At 31.1% G+C, this 21155-nt stretch overlaps 1 protein-coding gene across 1 annotated transcript; it reads left to right on the top strand.

The window, feature by feature from the left end:
• Positions 1–17097: 17097 nt before the first annotated feature.
• Positions 17098–19680, top strand: LOC135951861 (insulin-like growth factor-binding protein complex acid labile subunit). The gene is made up of 4 exons (XM_065501596.1): positions 17098–18121; positions 18560–19150; positions 19211–19408; positions 19478–19680. Exons 1-4 carry the CDS (start codon positions 17237–17239, stop codon positions 19586–19588), a joined length of 1785 nt encoding a protein of 594 aa, XP_065357668.1. The 5' UTR covers positions 17098–17236; the 3' UTR covers positions 19589–19680.
• Positions 19681–21155: the final 1475 nt, after the last annotated feature.

The following is a 21155-nucleotide window of genomic DNA, read 5'->3' on the forward strand; positions in this document are numbered from 1 at the left end:
TATTTTTCTTCTTTCTCATTTCTTTAATTGAACCTTGTGTTGTTTGCTATAATTTTTAGTTTTAAATGGATCAGCCAAGAAGAAAAAAGAAAAGTGCCAACTCATATTTGACACAGTCTCCACAAGTATAAGATGCACCTTATCTCTTAAACCCAGCTCAATATGTTTTAGTATAAGAATAATGTCTTGTTTACTATAATTTCTTTTAATAATATTGCAAATATTTTAAGTCCCATTAAAATTTATATTTATTATTTCTAAAACACACTTTAAAATTAATTTCTTATCTCTCTTTAAAGCAGCAGCAAAGCATAATATTTATGCGAATGATAAGGATGTATTAGCTAGCTATACAGTTTAGATTTGTGTATTTTTATACTCTTGGCAAGTTCAGAGTTTCTGATCACTAAAAAAACGATAAATCAAAGTCAGTATTGCAATTGCACAAGATCATGAATATGTATAAAGCTTCGCTTAGTAACGCAAGCTAAATGCAGAGACGCACGCAGGCAACGATTAAAGAACTTCAAAACTACTTTTAAGAATGCAACAAAACTAGCTATATATGCAGTGTTTCCATTATTTTAAATTATTCTATTTATTTCAATTTCCTTTCCCCAATATTTCATCAATTAATTACAATTTAATTTTCCTACAAAAATTCTCTTTCATTGTGCCAACTAAACCCCAAAATATCTCATAAGGTCAGTTTAATTTTTGTATTAAAGTGAAATTATTATTCATGTATGCAGTATGACCCAAACATTATGATTTCAATTTCAACAATTTCGTTTTTTTTTCTCTGCTGATTTTTGCTCAAAGGGTAATAACCAGCACACATTCCTTTTTGAATAATTTTTTTTTTTTATATTTTGGGGTAACTTCATTTGTATGAAATGTAAGAGGCTTCCATATGTGTGTACACCACACATCAATGACATCTCTATGAACCATAGGAAAATGAAATTTTGACTACTCTTATGTGGTCATTGAGTTTGACAAAACAAAAACTCAGCACATCCATAAAAAAATATATATACATACATATAAATATGTAGATAGAATATCCAACCAGCCATAAAACCAAACTGCGACAATGTATCATAATGCATCAAGCCAAAAAGTGTGTGCATGTGCCCATGTTCGTGTTCATATTTTGGTCTATTTGAAATTTATAGGAGTGAGTGCATATTACAGACACACTCACATGTACTTGGAGTGCAATCAATAAATGAAGTCAACTCTAACCAACGAATACTTATCCGGAGTATGGACAAAAACCCAAATGAAATTGGTGCAATTTTGACTATCAACACAGTTTAACCTATAAAAAGAGGAACAAACAAAAAGCATCCGGTAGCAAACATATTGCCAATATTAAAGTCACGTTGGTGTTTCTTATTTATTCTTCTTTATTCTTCTTTATTATAAAGAAAATGTATTTAAACGTATAAAGCTACAGCATGATTTAAAACTACTAAAACACTCTAGTAGCTTCTATGACTAGACTATGACTAGACTATGACTAGACTATGACTAGACTATGACTAGACTATGACTAGACTATGACTAGACTATGACTAGACTATGACTAGACTATGACTAGACTATGACTAGACTATGACTAGACTATGACTAGACTATGACTAGACTATGACTAGACTATGACTAGACTATGACTAGACTATGACTAGACTATGACTAGACTATGACTAGACTATGACTAGACTATGACTAGACTATGACTAGACTATGACTAGACTATGACTAGACTATGACTAGACTATGACTAGACTATGACTAGACTATGACTAGACTATGACTAGACTATGACTAGACTATGACTAGACTATGACTAGACTATGACTAGACTATGACTAGACTATGACTAGACTATGACTAGACTATGACTAGACTATGACTAGACTATGACTAGACTATGACTAGACTATGACTAGACTATGACTAGACTATGACTAGACTATGACTAGACTATGACTAGACTATGACTAGACTATGACTAGACTATGACTAGACTATGACTAGACTATGACTAGACTATGACTAGACTATGACTAGACTATGACTAGACTATGACTAGACTATGACTAGACTATGACTAGACTATGACTAGACTATGACTAGACTATGACTAGACTATGACTAGACTATGACTAGACTATGACTAGACTATGACTAGACTATGACTAGACTATGACTAGACTATGACTAGACTATGACTAGACTATGACTAGACTATGACTAGACTATGACTAGACTATGACTAGACTATGACTAGACTATGACTAGACTATGACTAGACTATGACTAGACTATGACTAGACTATGACTAGACTATGACTAGACTATGACTAGACTATGACTAGACTATGACTAGACTATGACTAGACTATGACTAGACTATGACTAGACTATGACTAGACTATGACTAGACTATGACTAGACTATGACTAGACTATGACTAGACTATGACTAGACTATGACTAGACTATGACTAGACTATGACTAGACTATGACTAGACTATGACTAGACTATGACTAGACTATGACTAGACTATGACTAGACTATGACTAGACTATGACTAGACTATGACTAGACTATGACTAGACTATGACTAGACTATGACTAGACTATGACTAGACTATGACTAGACTATGACTAGACTATGACTAGACTATGACTAGACTATGACTAGACTATGACTAGACTATGACTAGACTATGACTAGACTATGACTAGACTATGACTAGACTATGACTAGACTATGACTAGACTATGACTAGACTATGACTAGACTATGACTAGACTATGACTAGACTATGACTAGACTATGACTAGACTATGACTAGACTATGACTAGACTATGACTAGACTATGACTAGACTATGACTAGACTATGACTAGACTATGACTAGACTATGACTAGACTATGACTAGACTATGACTAGACTATGACTAGACTATGACTAGACTATGACTAGACTATGACTAGACTATGACTAGACTATGACTAGACTATGACTAGACTATGACTAGACTATGACTAGACTATGACTAGACTATGACTAGACTATGACTAGACTATGACTAGACTATGACTAGACTATGACTAGACTATGACTAGACTATGACTAGACTATGACTAGACTATGACTAGACTATGACTAGACTATGACTAGACTATGACTAGACTATGACTAGACTATGACTAGACTATGACTAGACTATGACTAGACTATGACTAGACTATGACTAGACTATGACTAGACTATGACTAGACTATGACTAGACTATGACTAGACTATGACTAGACTATGACTAGACTATGACTAGACTATGACTAGACTATGACTAGACTATGACTAGACTATGACTAGACTATGACTAGACTATGACTAGACTATGACTAGACTATGACTAGACTATGACTAGACTATGACTAGACTATGACTAGACTATGACTAGACTATGACTAGACTATGACTAGACTATGACTAGACTATGACTAGACTATGACTAGACTATGACTAGACTATGACTAGACTATGACTAGACTATGACTAGACTATGACTAGACTATGACTAGACTATGACTAGACTATGACTAGACTATGACTAGACTATGACTAGACTATGACTAGACTATGACTAGACTATGACTAGACTATGACTAGACTATGACTAGACTATGACTAGACTATGACTAGACTATGACTAGACTATGACTAGACTATGACTAGACTATGACTAGACTATGACTAGACTATGACTAGACTATGACTAGACTATGACTAGACTATGACTAGACTATGACTAGACTATGACTAGACTATGACTAGACTATGACTAGACTATGACTAGACTATGACTAGACTATGACTAGACTATGACTAGACTATGACTAGACTATGACTAGACTATGACTAGACTATGACTAGACTATGACTAGACTATGACTAGACTATGACTAGACTATGACTAGACTATGACTAGACTATGACTAGACTATGACTAGACTATGACTAAGACTATGATAGAAAATTTACTAAAAGTATTTGATATGTATCATTTTCTCACATTTGGTTTTAATTTAATTTTCATACATTTTCACTACTACTTGGTAGCAATAATTTTGCATTTTTTTGTTTTCTAAAGAGTGTTTTTTTAAGCCCGATATAACTTAAAATTGCAAACAATAATACAAAAAGTTAATTTTAATAAAACTAATTATCATTTTAAAATGCCAAGGAGTCACTTTTTGCTGGTTTATCAGTATAAAACATTGACTGCAACCTCCATTGACTGCAACGCGTGCTCCCGCTTCATTTTTGATATGATGGCACCAGTGAGTAAACGGTGCATTTTTCTGTATGTAAGGGAAACTGTAGGGTCGTTGTGGGTTAGTCTCACTCCATATGCAGCACTTTTTTTTAAGCCAAAACTGAGCATCATAGCTGAATACAATTTTGCGATAAAACAGTCGGTTCCATGGCTGATTTTCAAAGTAAATTTGGATAATTTGGTAGCGTCGTTCAAGCGTCAATCTATTAATGATGATTTTCCAGAGTATATTGATCATAAATGTTCGTAACTTCTAACGGGCTTGAAAAATCACCGTTTAGTATTTGTAATAAAACGTAATTTATTATTAAGTCTAAGAGTATAATACAAATATAATTTCTGTAACATCACGTACTAAATAGCGGCACATACTTATTGTTGACATTATTTAGGAAGTAAAAGTAGTAGAAGCGTGTGTTTGAAATGGCAAATATAAAATTGAAAATTTTTTCAACAAGTTCTTACAAGTTCATAAAGGAAACAAAAATTATAAAAGAAATAATAAAAATAAATAGTTTTTCAAAAAGAAAATGAAAATTGAGAAAAAATTATTAAATACTTTAAGCAAACTAAATAAAGTAGATTAAACATTTTATTTCAAAAATGTCAATAAAGACTAATGCATTTCCGTTTCCTCAAATCTCATTTGTGTTTTCTACTAAATATGGTTTGACTTTAGATAATAAAACCGCATGCAGCAAATAAAAATATTTCTAATGATTAACAGACAGAGAGAGCGATATTCGAAACGAAAATAATAGTGTGGGAAAGAGAAAATTGTATTTAAATGTAGTCTATCTGTCTGTCTTGCGTTTAGATTTATCACCACAGTGGCCAAAATATGCAAAAATGTGTAAATTTGAAAATGTTTGCCCAGTGAAAACAAAAAATTTAATTCGTTCTACTGCAGTAGTATTTACTACTACCACAGCTATGTTTGTGTATTTCTACATAGCTATGTACATAGATTTCCATGTAGTTACACATATGCAATTATATACTTCTGTACATAGTCAACATTTAACATTCATATACATACATTGATACTCAAAGGCAAATAACTAAAAAAATCCCATAAAAAAAAGAAAGTACACAAATGCCGAGTCATCTAGCCGTATGAAAATAATGTATCCATGTTTCTAACAAAACGAATATAAATGACATTTCGCGAATTGAAATGTCCCTACGGGCACAAACTAGATGTGACAATATATTTACACATCCACAATGATATGGTTAGTAATGAAGTTGTATAATAGACCCAAAAAAAATAAGAAACATATTTATTCGCAGAAGCACTGAGAGAAACACTGTGATGAAATTGATTTTGGGCAGGCGCTGCTTAGGCGTGGTAGAAAAAACAGAATAATTATCAATAATTAAAACTATATATCATTTAGAAACATCTCAAGGGAAACTCAAATTAAAAAATTTATTTCTAAAAAAGTTTCAAATAACTCTTAATCAGTTCTCAAAATTTCTTTTAGTGTTTTTACTCTTTTGTTTGTAGTTTTTTTTCTAATTCTGTTGAATTGCGGCTTTCATCAACATGAAAAATTTTGTTTGATATAGAGAAGTGTTAGATAGAGAACTGACCTAAATTTTTAGCAAATAAAAAAAAACGCATAAAAAATGTTGTATACAAGTAACACACATATATTCTATGTTCGCACAGAAAATGCAGCGCAGCTGTCAATGTAATACGATTACAATTTAACTAGGAAACCAACTAAGTTGTTGTTAAACAATATGTTGTTTTTTCTGTAATATGAATTTAAAACATAAAACAATTTAAAAGCTCGATTTATGGTAATAATTTAAAGAAAACAAAATTTCAAAGAACATATTTGCTAAGTAGTCATAGTCTAGTCATAGTCTAGTCATAGTCTAGTCATAGTCTAGTCATAGTCTAGTCATAGTCTAGTCATAGTCTAGTCATAGTCTAGTCATAGTCTAGTCATAGTCTAGTCATAGTCTAGTCATAGTCTAGTCATAGTCTAGTCATAGTCTAGTCATAGTCTAGTCATAGTCTAGTCATAGTCTAGTCATAGTCTAGTCATAGTCTAGTCATAGTCTAGTCATAGTCTAGTCATAGTCTAGTCATAGTCTAGTCATAGTCTAGTCATAGTCTAGTCATAGTCTAGTCATAGTCTAGTCATAGTCTAGTCATAGTCTAGTCATAGTCTAGTCATAGTCTAGTCATAGTCTAGTCATAGTCTAGTCATAGTCTAGTCATAGTCTAGTCATAGTCTAGTCATAGTCTAGTCATAGTCTAGTCATAGTCTAGTCATAGTCTAGTCATAGTCTAGTCATAGTCTAGTCATAGTCTAGTCATAGTCTAGTCATAGTCTAGTCATAGTCTAGTCATAGTCTAGTCATAGTCTAGTCATAGTCTAGTCATAGTCTAGTCATAGTCTAGTCATAGTCTAGTCATAGTCTAGTCATAGTCTAGTCATAGTCTAGTCATAGTCTAGTCATAGTCTAGTCATAGTCTAGTCATAGTCTAGTCATAGTCTAGTCATAGTCTAGTCATAGTCTAGTCATAGTCTAGTCATAGTCTAGTCATAGTCTAGTCATAGTCTAGTCATAGTCTAGTCATAGTCTAGTCATAGTCTAGTCATAGTCTAGTCATAGTCTAGTCATAGTCTAGTCATAGTCTAGTCATAGTCTAGTCATAGTCTAGTCATAGTCTAGTCATAGTCTAGTCATAGTCTAGTCATAGTCTAGTCATAGTCTAGTCATAGTCTAGTCATAGTCTAGTCATAGTCTAGTCATAGTCTAGTCATAGTCTAGTCATAGTCTAGTCATAGTCTAGTCATAGTCTAGTCATAGTCTAGTCATAGTCTAGTCATAGTCTAGTCATAGTCTAGTCATAGTCTAGTCATAGTCTAGTCATAGTCTAGTCATAGTCTAGTCATAGTCTAGTCATAGTCTAGTCATAGTCTAGTCATAGTCTAGTCATAGTCTAGTCATAGTCTAGTCATAGTCTAGTCATAGTCTAGTCATAGTCTAGTCATAGTCTAGTCATAGTCTAGTCATAGTCTAGTCATAGTCTAGTCATAGTCTAGTCATAGTCTAGTCATAGTCTAGTCATAGTCTAGTCATAGTCTAGTCATAGTCTAGTCATAGTCTAGTCATAGTCTAGTCATAGTCTAGTCATAGTCTAGTCATAGTCTAGTCATAGTCTAGTCATAGTCTAGTCATAGTCTAGTCATAGTCTAGTCATAGTCTAGTCATAGTCTAGTCATAGTCTAGTCATAGTCTAGTCATAGTCTAGTCATAGTCTAGTCATAGTCTAGTCATAGTCTAGTCATAGTCTAGTCATAGTCTAGTCATAGTCTAGTCATAGTCTAGTCATAGTCTAGTCATAGTCTAGTCATAGTCTAGTCATAGTCTAGTCATAGTCTAGTCATAGTCTAGTCATAGTCTAGTCATAGTCTAGTCATAGTCTAGTCATAGTCTAGTCATAGTCTAGTCATAGTCTAGTCATAGTCTAGTCATAGTCTAGTCATAGTCTAGTCATAGTCTAGTCATAGTCTAGTCATAGTCTAGTCATAGTCTAGTCATAGTCTAGTCATAGTCTAGTCATAGTCTAGTCATAGTCTAGTCATAGTCTAGTCATAGTCTAGTCATAGTCTAGTCATAGTCTAGTCATAGTCTAGTCATAGTCTAGTCATAGTCTAGTCATAGTCTAGTCATAGTCTAGTCATAGTCTAGTCATAGTCTAGTCATAGTCTAGTCATAGTCTAGTCATAGTCTAGTCATAGTCTAGTCATAGTCTAGTCATAGTCTAGTCATAGTCTAGTCATAGTCTAGTCATAGTCTAGTCATAGTCTAGTCATAGTCTAGTCATAGTCTAGTCATAGTCTAGTCATAGTCTAGTCATAGTCTAGTCATAGTCTAGTCATAGTCTAGTCATAGTCTAGTCATAGTCTAGTCATAGTCTAGTCATAGTCTAGTCATAGTCTAGTCATAGTCTAGTCATAGTCTAGTCATAGTCTAGTCATAGTCTAGTCATAGTCTAGTCATAGTCTAGTCATAGTCTAGTCATAGTCTAGTCATAGTCTAGTCATAGTCTAGTCATAGTCTAGTCATAGTCTAGTCATAGTCTAGTCATAGTCTAGTCATAGTCTAGTCATAGTCTAGTCATAGTCTAGTCATAGTCTAGTCATAGTCTAGTCATAGTCTAGTCATAGTCTAGTCATAGTCTAGTCATAGTCTAGTCATAGTCTAGTCATAGTCTAGTCATAGTCTAGTCATAGTCTAGTCATAGTCTAGTCATAGTCTAGTCATAGTCTAGTCATAGTCTAGTCATAGTCTAGTCATAGTCTAGTCATAGTCTAGTCATAGTCTAGTCATAGTCTAGTCATAGTCTAGTCATAGTCTAGTCATAGTCTAGTCATAGTCTAGTCATAGTCTAGTCATAGTCTAGTCATAGTCTAGTCATAGTCTAGTCATAGTCTAGTCATAGTCTAGTCATAGTCTAGTCATAGTCTAGTCATAGTCTAGTCATAGTCTAGTCATAGTCTAGTCATAGTCTAGTCATAGTCTAGTCATAGTCTAGTCATAGTCTAGTCATAGTCTAGTCATAGTCTAGTCATAGTCTAGTCATAGTCTAGTCATAGTCTAGTCATAGTCTAGTCATAGTCTAGTCATAGTCTAGTCATAGTCTAGTCATAGTCTAGTCATAGTCTAGTCATAGTCTAGTCATAGTCTAGTCATAGTCTAGTCATAGTCTAGTCATAGTCTAGTCATAGTCTAGTCATAGTCTAGTCATAGTCTAGTCATAGTCTAGTCATAGTCTAGTCATAGTCTAGTCATAGTCTAGTCATAGTCTAGTCATAGTCTAGTCATAGTCTAGTCATAGTCTAGTCATAGTCTAGTCATAGTCTAGTCATAGTCTAGTCATAGTCTAGTCATAGTCTAGTCATAGTCTAGTCATAGTCTAGTCATAGTCTAGTCATAGTCTAGTCATAGTCTAGTCATAGTCTAGTCATAGTCTAGTCATAGTCTAGTCATAGTCTAGTCATAGTCTAGTCATAGTCTAGTCATAGTCTAGTCATAGTCTAGTCATAGTCTAGTCATAGTCTAGTCATAGTCTAGTCATAGTCTAGTCATAGTCTAGTCATAGTCTAGTCATAGTCTAGTCATAGTCTAGTCATAGTCTAGTCATAGTCTAGTCATAGTCTAGTCATAGTCTAGTCATAGTCTAGTCATAGTCTAGTCATAGTCTAGTCATAGTCTAGTCATAGTCTAGTCATAGTCTAGTCATAGTCTAGTCATAGTCTAGTCATAGTCTAGTCATAGTCTAGTCATAGTCTAGTCATAGTCTAGTCATAGTCTAGTCATAGTCTAGTCATAGTCTAGTCATAGTCTAGTCATAGTCTAGTCATAGTCTAGTCATAGTCTAGTCATAGTCTAGTCATAGTCTAGTCATAGTCTAGTCATAGTCTAGTCATAGTCTAGTCATAGTCTAGTCATAGTCTAGTCATAGTCTAGTCATAGTCTAGTCATAGTCTAGTCATAGTCTAGTCATAGTCTAGTCATAGTCTAGTCATAGTCTAGTCATAGTCTAGTCATAGTCTAGTCATAGTCTAGTCATAGTCTAGTCATAGTCTAGTCATAGTCTAGTCATAGTCTAGTCATAGTCTAGTCATAGTCTAGTCATAGTCTAGTCATAGTCTAGTCATAGTCTAGTCATAGTCTAGTCATAGTCTAGTCATAGTCTAGTCATAGTCTAGTCATAGTCTAGTCATAGTCTAGTCATAGTCTAGTCATAGTCTAGTCATAGTCTAGTCATAGTCTAGTCATAGTCTAGTCATAGTCTAGTCATAGTCTAGTCATAGTCTAGTCATAGTCTAGTCATAGTCTAGTCATAGTCTAGTCATAGTCTAGTCATAGTCTAGTCATAGTCTAGTCATAGTCTAGTCATAGTCTAGTCATAGTCTAGTCATAGTCTAGTCATAGTCTAGTCATAGTCTAGTCATAGTCTAGTCATAGTCTAGTCATAGTCTAGTCATAGTCTAGTCATAGTCTAGTCATAGTCTAGTCATAGTCTAGTCATAGTCTAGTCATAGTCTAGTCATAGTCTAGTCATAGTCTAGTCATAGTCTAGTCATAGTCTAGTCATAGTCTAGTCATAGTCTAGTCATAGTCTAGTCATAGTCTAGTCATAGTCTAGTCATAGTCTAGTCATAGTCTAGTCATAGTCTAGTCATAGTCTAGTCATAGTCTAGTCATAGTCTAGTCATAGTCTAGTCATAGTCTAGTCATAGTCTAGTCATAGTCTAGTCATAGTCTAGTCATAGTCTAGTCATAGTCTAGTCATAGTCTAGTCATAGTCTAGTCATAGTCTAGTCATAGTCTAGTCATAGTCTAGTCATAGTCTAGTCATAGTCTAGTCATAGTCTAGTCATAGTCTAGTCATAGTCTAGTCATAGTCTAGTCATAGTCTAGTCATAGTCTAGTCATAGTGTAGTCATAGTGTAGTCATAGTCTAGTCATAGTCTAGTCATAGTCTAGTCATAGTCTAGTCATAGTGTAGTCATAGTCTAGTCATAGTGTAGTCATAGTCTAGTCATAGTCTAGTCATAGTCTAGTCATAGTCTAGTCATAGTCTAGTCATAGTCTAGTCATAGTGTAGTCATAGTCTAGTCATAGTCTAGTCATAGTCTAGTCATAGTCTAGTCATAGTCTAGTCATAGTCTAGTCATAGTCTAGTCATAGTCTAGTCATAGTCTAGTCATAGTGTAGTCATAGTCTAGTCATAGTCTAGTCATAGTCTAGTCATAGTCTAGTCATAGACTAGTTATTTATAAGCGTTTCTTTAATTTATTTATATTTGATTAAAATTATTGATTTTAGGATTTTAGTACAAAGACTTAAACAAATACTGGAGAAAGGACTTTAATATGTAATATGATTATTATTTACATATATATTCCCTTTAGTCCTTAAACCTCAATGTACCCAACATTTTAACATTTCTACTTAAGTATAAATTTAATTTGCAACATAATCCCCTAGTTTTAAATATTCATATGATTGTTATAAATTGTTATTACTAAATTCTACTAACCAACATGTGTCTTTATGTATAAATGCAATATGCAACATTTTACATAAATCATTTTCTGTGTGTGTGTTTTTTTTTAATCTTTCTGACTTTTTACTCTTGCATTACAAAATCTTTGATCATCTTAGAGATGCTATCACATCATATTTATTAATATTATTAGAGTTTGGCTAAATGCCAGACATAATTGTTGGCAATCTATGGACATTAAATCTTATTTGCCACAGCACAAGTATTGTTTTGTTGCTGTTGCTGTTATTGTTATAGTTGTCGATGTAATAGTTCTTGTTGTTGCAAACCACAAATGATAAGTACACCTTCATACCTACATAGTATAGGAATAAATTGAAATTTAGAGACACATAGCCACATGGAGATACTTTTGTATGTTGTATTACAAAAGACCAATAAGGAAACAGCATTGTAAGTAATATAATCTTATTTAGTTATACAGCAGCTACTGATAGTTATAGTAACTGTGACATTTCCATTGTCTGTGTGGGGATATTGGGTTGTTAGGAAAGTATTTTAGATTTTAAAAGAGTTTTAGCAAGTATTTCAGTAATTGAGATTGGGATCTACTTGTTAGTAATTTAGAACAATGAACTCAATTAGAATTAGATAATTACTTAGCCTTACTGCTTAACATACTTGGTAATGGCTTTAATGCATTACCTAGAAGTTGTTTAGTAATGTATACCTTAGAATCTGAAATATAAAATACTATTAAATAGACATCTGCAGAAGTATATTTTAACAACCTTTTTTGATAATTTTTATTCCCTTTTCTCTAACGAAATTCCTCTTACCTTTGCCTAATACCTGTATTCAAACCCAACTATGTACCTGATTGTATCTTATCTTTTGTAAATTGCAAAATTTCAATTATTCAATATTGTTTTACATTATTATTACCACTATTAATATTATTACTATTATTGCTGGAAAACATTTAATTTCATTTCAATAAGTATTTAATACAATAAGTATATGTACTATCATGCCACAATTAAAATTGATAGAAAATTTAACACAAATTCATAATAAATAATTCCACAAAATTGTATATGACCTGAAGATAATCTATATAATCTTGGGATAAATAATTATAATATTAATAAATGCATTTAGATTCACTACAAAAAGTACTAATTTGTTGGGAAAACATTGTAAAGTTGAAAAAACTTTTCGATATGAAAAAGTCAATTGAAAAAGTAAAATGATTTATTTATATAAAAAAGCAATTTTAAAGAAATGAGTCATAAAATGGACTTAAGGTAATAAAGGATTTAAAATAGTTAAAATTTGTTTTAAACTACCTTTATTTTCTAAAGGGTATTTCATTAAGCGCTTCCTATCTTTAAATTTAAATAAAACAAAGTGTGTGTGAGTTGTCTTCGGCATGTTTTTCTAGTCATAGTGCTAGTCATAGATCTAGTCACATTTCTAGTCATAGTTCTAGCCATAGTTAATCGTCATTGTTACAGTCATAACCATGGTTCTAGTTATAGTTCTAGTCATTGTTCTATGTATAGTTCTAATCATAGTCATGGTTCTAGTTGTAGTTCAAGACATAGTCGTAGTTCAGTTCATAGTCATATGTAGTTCTAATAACTATTATTGTTCTAGCTCCAGTCATAGTACTAGTCATATTTCTAGTCATATTTATAATCATAATTCTAGTCGTAGTTTTAGTCATAGTAATTTTAAAGATGGATTGTGAATGGTGATTTGGCAAAACTAACTGAATAACTGAAAGCGATAGATATAGCCTCAACAATATGGTCAAAGTTCGAAAGAGCCTTTTGTAGTTTTACTTATCATTTTAATATTACTTTTTAATCTTTTGCTATCTATATTCCTCTTAAAGTTTATTTTAAATCTACGTAGACAAGTATTATTTTAATATTTCTTTTTATCTACCAGTACAATCTATCATTTTTTTGTTTATATTTACTAAAGTTATTAGCAAGCCATTTTTATTTTTAACAAAAGTTTTTATTTTATTTCATTTACTTTTTTTTTGTATATTTTGCATAATTTACAACAAGTGTTAATTGATATAAACACTTTTTAAATAGAGATTTATCTCATATCAAATGTTAAATGATATAAAAAAATCTAATTTTTCATTGCGATAAACAATTTTGTCCAGTTTGAATTAAACGGTCGCGGAGTTAAAATCGCAAGAAAGCTGGAATTTTGAGAAGAAAAGAAAGAAATTTATCAAAAATAATAAAAATTAAGGGAAAATAATAAAAAAAAAACACAAAAGAAATAAAACGTAACCTTAAACAAAGAAAATTTTACAAATTTTAAAATAAAAACCTAAAAAAGTTATATGTAAAATAACCCAGAAATTTTTAAATTGAAATTAATAAGTGATACTCTGTTCAACAAATTTGCTTGCAATAATAAGAAAACTCCGAAATATTAGTCTAATACTGTTTAAATACATAAATCCTAGCTAATTTTCCTTTATTTGAAACTAGTTCCTTAATAAATATTGTACTAACTGAAAACTAAATGTATTGCTTACCCAACAACCTACTTGCAAGGCTTTTAAAAGCCCAATTGAGCATGACCATATCATTGAGCACTCTATAAGGTTCAAAATCTATTTTCTTTATTGCTCTGAACTTTTCCTGCTCTTTTATACTGTTTAATCAAATTTTAATTTATTTTAACCACAAAATAAAGCCACTAGCTACCCAGCAACCTACTTGCAAGTCTTTTCAACGGTCAATTAAGCACATGCATGTCATAAAGCTTATCTATTAATCTATTTTCCTTATTGCAATTTATTAAATAATTTCAAATACAATATAAACTCTAAACGTGTTTTGCTCTTTCATATCATTTAATATAATTTGCATTCCATAACTACAACTTATCTTAACGCTTGATAAAATCTTACTTCAAAATCGTTTGTTGAACCAGCAAAACTACAATAATAAAAAATAAAACAGCGCCAGCAATAAAACAAAAAGAATAAAACTTAATAGCAATAAGCCATTTGTACATACAGCATCGCAATTTTTGCTGCATTTATTTATGTTTAAATGTACAACAAACCCAGCAAACTCTAAGTCAAATGTAATTTTAAACCACAAGAAAATTACATCTCTATTGGTTGAGAAGTCATTAATTTTCAAATACTAGCAAAGCATTATCGCCCGTTTACATTAAAGTATTTCCATTTCCACTCCATTTTACCGCTGGTTACCGATTTGAATACAATTTGGTGAACAGTTGGAGGAGACCTCGCCTGGAAAATTAAAATTTCGAACTTTGTAAAAAAGTTTACCATGGCAAGGGTAGAAAAAAGTTTGCCATTCCGTTTGTAGTTTCAACATTTGCGATACCATACACTTTATATATTCTGGATTGTTATTGATAACAGAGTCGATATAGCCATGACCGTCTGTCCGTATGTATGTTGACATCAGCTTTCCGTAGCCCCCAAAAAACTTACATACTTGATTTATTCATCAATATATCCGCTTTAGTCCCGGTTCAAAATCGAGAAAATCGGCCTACAAATGGCTGAGATATAAGCAAAACAAAAACGACGACTAGTACCACGATTTTTTACTCATTTTTAATTTATATCTGGATTACTAGGTCATTATTATAGACAATATGGATATCTAATGATTGATATTTCAAAGACCTTTCCAACGACTTATAAAACGGCCTAGTAATTTGGACCTACAGTGGGTCAAAATCGAGCAAAATATTTTTGACGATTTTGTACACATACTAGAAAATTTATGTAAAATTTTAAATTTCTGTTCATATCTCAGAAATTAAATGGTGGCCCACTGCACCCTGAAATATTCAAAATGCTTAAAATACCGATAAGGCTATTTGTATACAAAAATATAAATATTATTTTTCCAAAAAAAAATATAAAATTTAAATACAGCTTTGAGAAATGCTTTAATTTGAAATTATTCTCATCTACATGTTTGCTGGGTTATATACAAATGTATATGGCAAGTGAGTCTGTATGACAATGCCTATGTGTGCAATACATCAGCAGTATGTCTTGTAAATTTTATTCAATTGTAAACATCAGGCTTTTACTCGTATCTTGACAGCAACCAAACACGTCCATCTTTTCACAGCCATACGAGATAGTCCACAGTCAGCGGCAAACAGACAGGCAGACAGCTGGCAAAAAAAAATAAAAAAACAGCAACTATATAATGACAAAGACAGTAACAACAGTAACGAGGATCTGGACGATGACGACTATGAAAACGACAACAGCGAAGTTAACTAATTTGTAAGATAACAAATAGCTGAAACAACAAAACAGTTTGTAGAAAATATCACTGAAAACAGGCAAAACAGTAAAAATACAGAATTAAAGGAGGATTAGGTTCATAGAAAAAAGAGCTACGAAACCATATAAAAAAGGATTTTTCTATAGAAAAGTAAAGTTATCGATAACTTTTCTATAGAAAAGTAAAGTTATCGATAACTTTTCTATAGAAAAGTAAAGTTATCGATAACTTTTCTATAGAAAAGTAAAGTTATCGATAACTTTTCTATAGAAAAGTAAAGTTATCGATAACTTTTCTATAGAAAAGTAAAGTTATCGATAACTTTTCTATAGAAAAGTAAAGTTATCGATAACTTTTCTATAGAAAAGTAAAGTTATCGATAACTTTTCTATAGAAAAGTAAAGTTATCGATAACTTTTCTATAGAAAAGTAAAGTTATCGATAACTTTTCTATAGAAAAGTAAAGTTATCGATAACTTTTCTATAGAAAAGTAAAGTTATCGATAACTTTTCTATAGAAAAGTAAAGTTATCGATAACTTTTCTATAGAAAAGTAAAGTTATCGATAACTTTTCTATAGAAAAGTAAAGTTATCGATAACTTTTCTATAGAAAAGTAAAGTTATCGATAACTTTTCTATAGAAAAGTAAAGTTATCGATAACTTTTCTATAGAAAAGTAAAGTTATCGATAACTTTTCTATAGAAAAGTAAAGTTATCGATAACTTTTCTATAGAAAAGTAAAGTTATCGCTAACTTTTCTATAGAAAAGTAAAGTTATCGCTAACTTTTCTATAGAAAAGTAAAGTTATCGATAACTTTTCTATAGAAAAGTAAAGTTATCGATAACTTTTCTATACAAAAGTAAAGTTATCGATAACTTTTCTATAGAAAAGTAAAGTTATCGATAACTCTTCTATAGAAAAGTAAAGTTATCGATAACTCTTCTATAGAAAAGTAAAGTTATCGATAACTCTTCTATAGAAAAGTAAAGTTATCGATAACTTGTCTATAGAAAAGTAAAATTATCGATAACTTTTCTATATAAAAGTAAAATAATCGATGACTTTTCTATAGAATTCTGAAATCATCGATAACTACCAAATCTAGTTATATTTTATTGTTGTAGAAAAGAATTAATGTAACGACGATAACTTCTCTAGACCAAATTTAAGTCATCGATATGTTTTGAGGTAAATAAAAAATGTTATCGATATTTTTATCATAGAACAATAAAGAACAATATGTATTTTCAACTATAAAAAATTCGAAATTATTGTACTAAATTTGTTGAACTACTTTCACTAACATCATTTCTGTGGCGTAGGGTATAAACAGCTTAAAAACAAATTTAACTTAATTTAAAATAACAGCATATTTTTCCGTTAGAACGTAAAACTGAATTAATAATATGTTGAATGAATAAAACAGAATAAAAAATTAAAACATAAGAAGAACACAAAAAATAATACAGGCAACAACCAACATTCAAATCAACTCCTGTAAAATGTCCCTTAAATATTATTATTATTTAATTTCACTGATTTGTGTGCTACATTACACTGCTCCTGCAGCCTGCAATGTACTGCGTGCTAGCTCTGGCCTAACGCTGTCACTGAACAATTGCAACAAAGATAAGTTGTTTCAATTTCCGGATTTCAATGCCATCACAGACTTAAACGTACAACACTGCTACATACCCACCTTGGAGAATGCATTTTTCATACGTTTCACTGCACTCACCAATTTGGAAATCACCGACAGTCAGCTGTCCTTTTTGGAAGATTATGCTTTTCATGGCTTAAAGCATTTGCGTTCATTATCATTGGCTCATAATAACTTAACCCACGTTAAATCATGGTCCAACGAACAAATGTCCTCCTTAATCAGTCTGGATTTAAAACGCAATGCCATACGTGAACTAACACTCAAGAGTTTTTCCCGCTATCCCAATTTGCAGCGTTTAAATTTGTTGGGTAATCTATTGGAAGACATCGATGATGGCATTTTCCGCTGGATGCCTCATTTGAAATATTTAAATTTGGGCAGAAATCGTTTAATCGCCTTGGAGAATCGCAATTTTCATGGTATGCATCGTCTATCATATTTGGCTTTGCATTTCAATGCCATCGAAGATATTGAGGCCGAAGCATTTGGCACGAATTCACATTTGCGTACCTTACGTTTGGAGGGCAATAAATTAACGGATTTGGATTTTTTGAAAGTGAAAAGTTTAACGCGTTTACAACATTTGAATTTGTCATTTAATGAGCTGGAAACTTTGGATGGCATGACCTTTTCAAAGGATTTTGAAATTGTTGATTTGGATTTGTCGTACAATCGTTTGATGGAGATAAAGGAGGATGTGTTTTTGGGATTAGAAGCGTTGGTGGTGAGTGTAAAATGATTTCTGATAATTTATGGATAACTTAAATAAATTTACTTTTGCATAGAAAATTTATAGAAAACTTTAATTTTCCATAGAAAATTTATAGAAACCTTTAATTTTCTATAGAAAACTTATCGATAACTTTACTTTTCTATAGAAAAGCTATCGATAACTTTACTTTTCTATAGAAAAGCTATCGATAACTTTACTTTTCTATAGAAAAGCTATCGATAACTTTACTTTTCTATAAAAAAGCAATCGATAACTTTACTTTCCTATAGAAAAACTATCGATAACTTTACTTTTCTATAGAAAAGTTAACGATAACTTTACTTTTCTATAGAAAAGTTAACGATAACTTTACTTTTCTATAGAAAAGTTAACGATAACTTTACTTTTCTATATCAAAATTAGTTTAAATGAACTTATTTCTTCTTTTAGAACCTTAACATCAGCCACAACATCCTTAGTCATATTGCTCCCAAAACATTCGATGAACTGATCAGCCTCGAATTTCTAGAACTAAATCACAATGAATTACAACATTTACATGCTGACATTTTCAATGTTACCAGCCAACTGCAACACATCAATTTGTCACACAACAAACTCACCACTATCCACCCAACACTGTTATCATCGCTGGTGTATTTGAAATCGTTGGATTTGTCCCAGAATCAATTATCTAACGATGAGTTTATCGAAAATCTAGCCTTAGAGGTGCAATGTCACGAGCTGCGTTTAAATCTCAGTGATAATCACTATCGCATTGTCAACATCTCATCACTGTTGACATTCGAACAAGTGGAGTTGGCTGGCAATTGGTGGAGTTGTAAATGGTTGATAAAGGAGATGTTGAAAATACCTAAAACTATTAATTTTGGCCGCACCTATGCTGTGCACACCGACTGGAGTTTAGCGATGCTGGAGACAAAGGGCATAAATTGTTATGATGAGGACTCCAGGAGGAATATAATTATATTGGATACGAGCAAGGTGTGGGAACAGAAGTTTGAAGAGATGAAATGTGCAGTACGTTTTAATCCATAATTAAAAATTTTTCAAAAACTAAACAATTAAATTTATTTGCAGCCTCCTTCTAATCTTGAGGTACAACCTTCACCTCCGCCCATTAACTGGCCTCGAATCAAATTAGACCGTTTCGACTCCCGTTCTGTGGTCATTTGGATGTTGATAGCTATAGCTATAGCTTTTTCTGCATTGAGAATTGGCCGTAAATTGGTAGATCAAAAGGATAGACAAAGAAAATTAAGGGAATTGCGGGAAAAAGTAAGTAGTTGTTAAAGTTTTGATTAAAACAATTTCATCTAAATTTTCTATTATTTATTGTTGTTTTAGCAAAAAGATAAATCAGAAAAACAGAAACTAACAAAATGTTTTGAGGATGCTGACACCGATAGTCCTCAGAGTTCTGACGAAAAAATTAATAGTGTAAAAACTAAAAAATAAATTTAAATTTAACGAACTAATATTTATTGCAAAGAAAACTTTTAAGATAAAATTAATCTTTAATAAATAAAATTTAATAAAAAAACACTAAATACTGTATTCACATTTCTGGTGGAAAATATACTAGAAAATTGCACAACTTTCTGTACAAAATCTTTGGTATTGCAAAATATTGTTGGAAATGGCTTTTTACCAACAAATTTGACTTTTCTATAGAAAAGTTATCGATAACTTTACTTTTCTATAGAAAAGTTATCGATAACTTTACTTTTCTATAGAAAAGTTATCGATAACTTTACTTTTCTATAGAAAAGTTATCGATAACTTTACTTTTCTATAGAAAAGTTATCGATAACTTTACTTTTCTATAGAAAAGTTATCGATAACTTTACTTTTCTATAGAAAAGTTATCGATAACTTTACTTTTCTATAGAAAAGTTATCGATAACTTTACTTTTCTATAGAAAAGTTATCGATAACTTTACTTTTCTATAGAAAAGTTATCGATAACTTTACTTTTCTATAGAAAAGTTATCGATAACTTTACTTTTCTATAGAAAAGTTATCGATAACTTTACTTTTCTATAGAAAAGTTATCGATAACTTTACTTTTCTATAGAAAAGTTATCGATAACTTTACTTTTCTATAGAAAAGTTATCGATAACTTTACTTTTCTATAGAAAAGTTATCGATAACTTTACTTTTCTATAGAAAAGTTATCGATAACTTTACTTTTCTATAGAAAAGTTATCGATAACTTTACTTTTCTATAGAAAAGTTATCGATAACTTTACTTTTCTATAGAAAAGTTATCGATAACTTTACTTTTCTATAGAAAAGTTATCGATAACTTTACTTTTCTATAGAAAAGTTATCGATAACTTTACTTTTCTATAGAAAAGTTATCGATAACTTTACTTTTCTATAGAAAAGTTATCGATAACTTTACTTTTCTATAGAAAAGTTATCGATAACTTTACTTTTCTATAGAAAAGTTATCGATAACTTTACTTTTCTATATAAAAATTATCAATAACTTTGTTTCTTTATAGAATAGTTACCGATAACTTTGTTTTTCTTTAGAAAATTTATCGATAATTTTATTTTATAATTTTTCTAATATAAAAATTTCTCTGAAGCTTCTAAATGATAATATCTGGTTAAATATTCTACACGTTTTCATTTCTATGTATAATTTTATATTGTCAGTTTAATAAATTGTACTGCGACAAAATTTCTAACCAAATGTTGTAAATATTAGAGATTATAAACAAGTGTTTGTGACGGCTACAGATTATTATAATTATTATTATCTCTAACAAAAATTAAAAATAAAAGCTGCGAAGAAAAAAATGATGTTTTAAACAATTTTACTGATAACAATACAAGTACATACTCGTATAATAAATGAAAATAATAAGCTATTTTAGTATACTAAATAAAATATGATGTTGTGATAGGTTATGATGATGATGATAGTGATGTTAAATACACATAAGTATGCAACACATTATAACAGAAAAAAATAAAAAATAATAATAACAGAAAAGATCAACTAAGTAGCAC

This window comes from Calliphora vicina, chromosome 2, assembly GCF_958450345.1.
Source record: "Calliphora vicina chromosome 2, idCalVici1.1, whole genome shotgun sequence".
NCBI classification, from domain to species: Eukaryota; Metazoa; Arthropoda; class Insecta; order Diptera; family Calliphoridae; genus Calliphora; species Calliphora vicina.